The sequence below is a fragment of the Frankliniella occidentalis genome, unplaced genomic scaffold (assembly GCF_000697945.3).
Source record: "Frankliniella occidentalis isolate FOCC.00 unplaced genomic scaffold, Focc_3.1 Scaffold25, whole genome shotgun sequence".
Lineage (NCBI taxonomy): Eukaryota > Metazoa > Arthropoda > Insecta > Thysanoptera > Thripidae > Frankliniella > Frankliniella occidentalis.
The window spans coordinates 2,325,159-2,332,502 of record NW_026267155.1 but is presented as its reverse complement, the minus strand read 5'-3'; the positions used below and the strand labels follow the sequence as shown (position 1 = coordinate 2,332,502).

General features: G+C 46.7%; 1 protein-coding gene across 1 annotated transcript; it reads left to right on the top strand.

Moving 5' to 3' along the window:
• The first annotated feature begins 2,740 nt into the window (after positions 1-2,740).
• On the top strand, positions 2,741-5,789 carry LOC127749001 (uncharacterized). Its single transcript, XM_052265289.1, has 3 exons — positions 2,741-3,338; positions 3,485-3,646; positions 5,603-5,789. The coding sequence occupies exons 1-3, from the start codon at positions 3,264-3,266 to the stop codon at positions 5,762-5,764; spliced, it is 399 nt and encodes a 132-aa protein (XP_052121249.1). The 5' UTR covers positions 2,741-3,263; the 3' UTR covers positions 5,765-5,789.
• The last annotated feature ends 1,555 nt before the right edge of the window (positions 5,790-7,344 follow it).

Below are 7,344 nucleotides of genomic sequence, written 5' to 3'. Positions count from 1 at the left end.
CCCCCCTCCCCCCAACTCCCTACTTGCTCGGCCCACACGACGTCACTAGGAGGCGGCGGTGCCTGCCCATACCACTCTCGGCTGCACGGCGCCAGCTTGCAGTATGTGGCTGCGCTATATTTGTATTTGCAGTACTACTCTCATTGCCAAGCTGGAAACGCACGCACGCACTGACAATTTTCCACACTTGGATGGTATTCATTTTACAAAAACCGAAAACGTCTGGAAAAATAATCAAAATTTAAAAGTAATGCGCCATCACTTCTTTTTTAAAAAAGACGTCAGATTTTTTGTGCGCTTTATGTATTATTTTTCTCGCTCTTCAATTTTATTTTATTCTCGGATTTGCCATCTCAGTGCTGCGTTCACGTACATGCAACTCGTCGTAGACACGCAAGGCCGGTTTACTGCCCTTTCCCACGCCAGCCCGGCCGTGTAGTCTCCTGAATAAGGCGGGGAGAGACGATATATTATGGACTGCCATATTGGCGACAAGGTTGTCCCGGTCGTCCCTCGTGTCCATATCGTTACAACGCGGCGACTCGTCTCGTCCCTCTCCGGCCGAGCCGAGCCGAGCCGAGCCGAGCCGAGCGCCGGGGGAAGGATCAAAGCGCCGCTGGGACGAGGCTGTCCTCCAGGCTCTCCAGCCCTCCTGGAGCTTGCAGGTCCTGGAGCCTGCGTTACGGCCGGACCCCCAGCTGCTTTGAGGTGATTGGCCGAGCAAACAGCCAATCAGGCGTGTCCCCGGCGGGGTAATGGCTTCCTCAAACCGATTTCAAAGGCGTTTCGGCGGCGACTTCGAATACCGGCGACGGATGGGGGGCCAGGGGGCACCGCGCCGTGTCGCTGAAAGCGGGGTCGCTGCGCGGCGGCCGGCTCTGTCCACCCTTTCCCCCCCCCTCTCTCTCTCTCTCTCTGTCTCCCTCCCTCCAAATCTCACTACATCTCTATACCTCACTCTTGTCCCTTTAGAGCTAGCTTACTTGGCACCCCTGCGTGCTTCTGACCCTTCCGTAGAGAGGAGAGAGAGAGAGAAGGAGAGTCAAAAAAAAAAAAAAGGAAGTACACCAAGGGCGAGTCACGGTCGGGCGTGTCCTTGAGGCGGGCGCGGCCGTCTTACGGGGGGGTATTCATTTTCATTCAATTGGGTGCAGAGGCATGGTGGAGAGAGAGAGAGAGAGGGAGAGAGAGCGGGGTGCGCCACTCCTGTAATGCAATCAATATCGGCACGACCTCGGAAATAATTTACTTGGAATTTGCCGTTCCTCCCTGCTTGCCTGCGCTGCTCCTCATCGCCACCCCCTCTCTGATCTTACTCTCCACCCTCTTCTTCCTCTTCGCCTTCTTCGTCTTTCTCTCCACCCTCCCGTTCCTCTTCATCTCCCCCCCCCCTTTCATCCTTCTCTTCACCTTTCCCTCCTCTTCATCTGCTCTTTTTCATTCCCCGTTTTCCTTGTGCATGTATATTGCAGCGTCCTCTCTTTCCCCGAGGTTTTCCTTCCACCCTTGACCGTCGTCAGTAACATCACCCTTCTAGGCCAATTTTTTTCGCACCGTCCTGGTTGCCAATCCGTGTGCCTCGTGGTAACGCCTAAAGATATCCTTCTCAGTTTCCTGACTAATTTACTTTTCCTCACGGTGTGTCTCACTACGACATCTCGCGGTGTCTGAACAGTGCACTTTTGGAGCTTGTCGCCCGCTTCACTCACGCTGAGTGATTGGGCGCCTTGGCCTTTGTGGAGAGAGAGAGAGAGAGAGCGAGCGAGCGAGAGCGGGAACGGGGCTCGACGACGGGGAGGTACAGTAGTACACGAGTGAGTACTTCTCCCGATCACAGTCCTCGGTCTGCGCAGGGCATACGGAACGGCCCGACTCCCCTCCTTCCTTCTTGTGCCACCGCTGCTGCTACAGTAAGGCAGCTCGGGGGGAATGTTCGGCACAGCCTCTACTCATAATGACTTTGAAAAATATGTTTGTTCACTCACTACATTTTTTTAATGAACGATTCACGTCACTCACCTTTAAAAGTGTGAGTACACGGTGAAAAGAACATCTTGGAATTCAAGTAGATTCCTTGAAAACCTGTCGGCTGAAAAATCGTCGAGTCTCCACGAGTCCAAATCAGACTCGTTCACCGTCAAAAATAACCGTCACCTGACCATAGACGGCGGGATGACACTCCTAAAACAGAAATGTTGTTATTTTTATTTATGAACACTCTCGAAACTTGTGATATTCGGCCTATATTGATCCACAAGAGAAACTACTTGGTATAACTTTTTTGAACATGTAACACAAAATAGTAGTTAATTTTGTTAGCATCACATTTCGTTCCAAAACCAAACACTTTCCTTCCCATGAGCAAAATAAAAGTGACTTTTCGATCAGAGACTTTGGTTTCAACATTTTGATTAACGTTTTTTTTTTGACAGTATGTTTGTAAAAACACAGCATGTGTTGCTAACAAAATTAACTACACTTCCGTTGTGATTCTACAACAGTGAACATATCTGTCCTTCACGGGTTTCTGGCGATTGTGCTCTCTCCTCCTTATCACACTGAGTTCACTGGTAAAACAAGTGTGCAGTATTTGCACACCAAACGTGTGCAAGTTGTGATTTAGCACATTACATGGTGTTTAACTCAAGTTGCACACTTGCGTGCTATGCAAATTTTAGACGTTTTGTAAACGTTTAAATTCTGCACACTTGGGCACACACAGTAGTTCTATGCTGTCAATAGGGAACCATACGGTGTGCAGCTGCTACGTTTCGGAAGTGTCGAAAATTTAAACACCAACTGACGTATAACATAGTTCGACACCACAAAGTGTCGAGAAAAAGCACACTTGAACTTAGACGTCAATTGACGTGCAATATTAAACACTTGTTTTACCAGTGTTGATCAAAACTCTTTTGTCTTTTTTTTTCGTGTGGCACGCTAGTTGTCCCGGGACTTATGTATCACGCGATAGGTGTACTGTCAAAGCGCGCAGTATGTTGCCTAGTACGGCAGGCTACGGCTGGACCCGAGGCTCCCTCATTTTAATTAGATATATTACTCGAAAACCAAATTACTGTTTCTTCGAGTTTCAAGCTATAAGCGAGAATTTAGGAATCCACCACGGCCTCAAACTGACAGACATCAGTTACCTTTCTAGTGCCGCTCGGGGCCGGGGCCGCTTAATTTACTGTAAATTACAGAGTTAATTTGTGAAATTTCGGCAGTTGTTTTTTACAGCGCTAGTATTACCGTTATTCAACATGTCATTCCTACTAGTGCTCCTAGCAATTATGGTCAAGCAGGGCACCCTCGGCAAAGCCATCAACACTTTGATAGTAAGTTAGATGATGTCTTTTTGCAATGTCTATTTTAAATTTTGGCCGCTTTTCAAAAATGTGCCTTTTACTAGCACTTAGCCTCAGTTGATGATATTTCGTTCGAAACGTTTTTTTAATGTATTCCATATCTGTTTTTCCAATAGGGCCCTTACATTGCCTATGGGGACCGCTTTTTCATGTGTGAACCAAACCTTCCCTCGAAATGGTATATTCGTGCTTCTCACTTCAACCCACAAAAACCAAAAGAGTTACAAGTCTTGACAGGCAATGCTACGTTTGCAATTCCTTATGATGACGGCTGCTGGGTAAGACAGTTAATATAGAACTGTGTCATCCAAACCCATAAAAGTGGATGTCAAAGTGGCTCTTACAAATAACCCAGGTAACAGAGATTAGTCAGGAATACTTCAAACTGACGAAATATTGACCTCTTTTTCGTTAAACAGGTCACAGCATGTACAATAACACTTGAAAATGATAACTTAGTGACCAAAAAATAAGAGTGACGGTCTTGCTCAATGAGAGAAACTTTCATGTTTACGTCTGTTGACATAAGTTGATGAAAACCTTGGTTTTAAACACAAATGACTCGCAAGCTCGTTTCACAGTTGGGCATCTGGCTCAGGGGCCAGCGAGCCCACCCTTAACCGCATGGTGTCGGGTATGAATATCACCTGAAACCAGTACAACATGTACATTTGTTCTGGTGACATGATGAGGGAGTAGACAGAGATGATCAAGAATGAAGCGGCAAACTCTGCTTCGTGGCTAGGGATGAAAAAAAAAGAATTCAGCTTCATGACTACGTCATTTTGACATCAAAAGAATTTGTTATTTTTAACGATAAAATACGCCATGCTGACTTTAACATTTGTGACTAAGATTTTACGCACTGACGTATTAATGACTATTCTCTGATCACCGTTACTTGGGAATGTGTGAAGTCAGCCAACACACAAAAACCAACCATGGCCTCTCCTATTTGTGTTGAGCAACTATACACACACTAACTTGTCAAATCTTTATAATAATAGCTAAAAATAGTTATTGATGTTCGGTCAAATAACCAATGGAAGGACAACGCCTTTGTCTTTCACTTTAAAAACAATGGATGTCGAGCTTTCAAAGAAAATATTCCTCATTTTTACAATCAAGTTTTCAAGCACGGAGAAGTCGTCAAAGGCGCGCATATTATGTTGAAACCTGTAAGTACTTAGGATGCATGTCAACTCTTGCCATAACGTTGCGTAAAGTCAGGGTTCCTTCCCGCCCTGTATAAAAGGGACCGGCGTCTTACCTGAAAATTATTAGAAATAAAAGTTCTCCTTGTCGTATGAAAAATTGCACCCTGTCTGACTTTGGGCACTCTTGATCGTAAATACGGCTTCAAGGCCGAACCCGTAGACAACTGAGCAAAAAAAATCTTTTCGGGTGGTAGCTGGTGCGTCTTGACAGGCAAATTCTAAAATCCTCACTATTTTTTTTTCATACAACAAAAATGGCACACGGTAAAAAAAGTTTCTTTTATCACTAGGAACTAATGGTGACTTCGAGGAAAATTCTTGGAAACACTGCAATATACAAGACTGCGGCTTGGAAGTCAAGACACCAATAAAAGACTTTTTCTTGAAGTGCGGTCGCGCCGCTCAATTCCAAAGGAGACGAGCGACTGCGGCGCCCGCGTCACGACTTCTACGCTTTGTAACAAGCGATCGCACTGTCAGTTGGCTGAACCGATCATATTTTCCTTAGTTTTAGGCCTGCCGAACTCGTCTTGCACAGTTTGACGTGTGTCCTACAAAATCCGTGTGATTTACGGAATGGTTCACATGTGTAAAAGGTCATGTGTGAAAATCGAAAATGTAACTTCTGGCAGGGATTACTCTTGACAAAAGGAACCGAAAATGTTTGATGCTCAAATACCCCTGACCATTTCAAGAAAGAGTCTTGGATTGGTGTCTTGAGTTCCAAGACTCAGGTCTTGAAACCGCTCAGTCCCAATACGCAGTCTTGTATATTGCTGTATTTTCAAGAAACTTCCTTGAAGTCGCCAATAGTTTCTTGAAATTCAAAAAAACACCCGGTAATAACAGAAACTTTTTTTTTTATCGTGCAGAGGTTCTAAACGTTTGTACTATTAAACCATCCGGCTTTGGAAATCTTGACCGCTTGTCTCTGCCTATTTTCATGCTAATTACTGTTAGAGAGTGAATATTTTTGCAACTTGGCACAGAAAAAAAAACGATTAATCTCATTTACAGGGAGTCTACGAGGCCAATAACACCCCAGTAGACTGGACTTTTCCAAATGTCCCAGTCATGCCTTATGGACACTATAGGTTAAGAGCCTTGTTTGGCAATAAATCTGAAATGGCTAACGGATGCTGGGCCGTTCATTGCTATGTTATTCCGAAACCCGAGTAGCCCTTCAATGCGGTTCACGGTTAATTTATCGATGTACTTGATACAATCCCCCAAGTTTTTGTGTGGGATCAAATATATAATTAAAACTGGATATAATATTTTTTTTCATTGGAACTTCTTGCGCCCAGCTAGCTGGACACGTTAACAACGTACTGTCGTTACATTACAAGTAAGATAGAACAAACTTAAATATCCTAAATTCGTTTCGTTTGATTGTTTTTTTTTAACAGTGTGGCCCGTTCCACGCGGGACCTGCTTGCGCGCTGAATGGTGACGACTCGGCGGCCGCCTCTGAGCCCGCGCTTGGTCACCCGCTGCGCGTGGCTCGGGGACCGGCTGAGCCCCTCGGGAGATACGTTTCCCGGGGCGGGGCGGGGTGGGGCGCCCCCGTCGTGGAGGCGTCGTCGTTCTCCCCCTCGTCGCCCAGTCGTTCTCAAAGATTTAACTCGGCTCGCGCACTGCGCTGTTCTGCGGGAAAGTAGCGCTCTGCGCTGCTGCCGGGATGAGAGAGAGAGAGAGAGAGAGAGAGAGAGAGAGAGAGAGAGAGAGAGGGTTAGAGGAAGAGGGTCGGGAGACGGAGACAGGGAGAAGGGGAGAGGGAGGGTTTGGGGGGAGGTCCGAATCCAGTCATGGAGCCGCAAAGCCCTAGCAGTGCCGAACAGAACGTAGCCGAAGATACGACCTGCAGAGAGCCCATACTCTCCTCACCTCCCTACCCCCTCTCCCCCCCCCCCTCAATCCCACATCAGAGGGGGGAGGGGAGGGGGGCGAAGGAAGGGGAAGCGCCCAGTTGGAGCAGGAGGAAGCGACTTTGTGAGCGATTTTCGAGAGGGCTGTGGAATTTTACTACCCTGCATGGCTATACGGAAAAACCTATCAGAATATTGGCATTGCCACCGCCCTGCTGGCGTTGGTGGTATGGATGGGGGTGGGAGGGGAGGGCGGCGTCCTTTCGGAGCTCTTGTGATGCTGCTGACTACGGACGGTCACCGGGGCGGCGGGAGGGGGAGGGGCAACAGCCCCCCGCACTCTACCGGACGGCGGCCCCGGAAGCGCTAGCGGCAGTGGTCTACCAGGGCGCCCACCACCCTCCCATCCCTTCATCCCCCACACAACGCTATCCTTCGATGCCTTCTCACTCACACGATCAGTATTTTGCGTGCTGGGCGAATTAGCGGCTGGCAACGCACTGTTGAACAGTCGTTCATACAATTCACGCAAAGTGTCTCTGCCCTCCGAACGATAACGTAACGAGACTATACCCACTGTTTTTGAGTACATTTCAAAGAAATAAAAATTTGTTTTGAAAACTTGATTCCTTGACGTAGCATCCCGTGTGGAACGAAACCTAGTAAATGAATGGTTATTTTGCTGTTATTCGCACGACATATTAACATTTAAATAACAACATATAACAAATAAACTTGTTATGAACAGGCGGTAATTTTGTCGTTTTCTTCTTGTTAAATGGACCACTTTAACAAGAGGAAAACGACAAAATTACCTCCTCTTCATGACAAGTTTACGTGTTACATGTTGTTTTTTAAATGTTAATATGTCGTGAGAATAACAGCAAAACC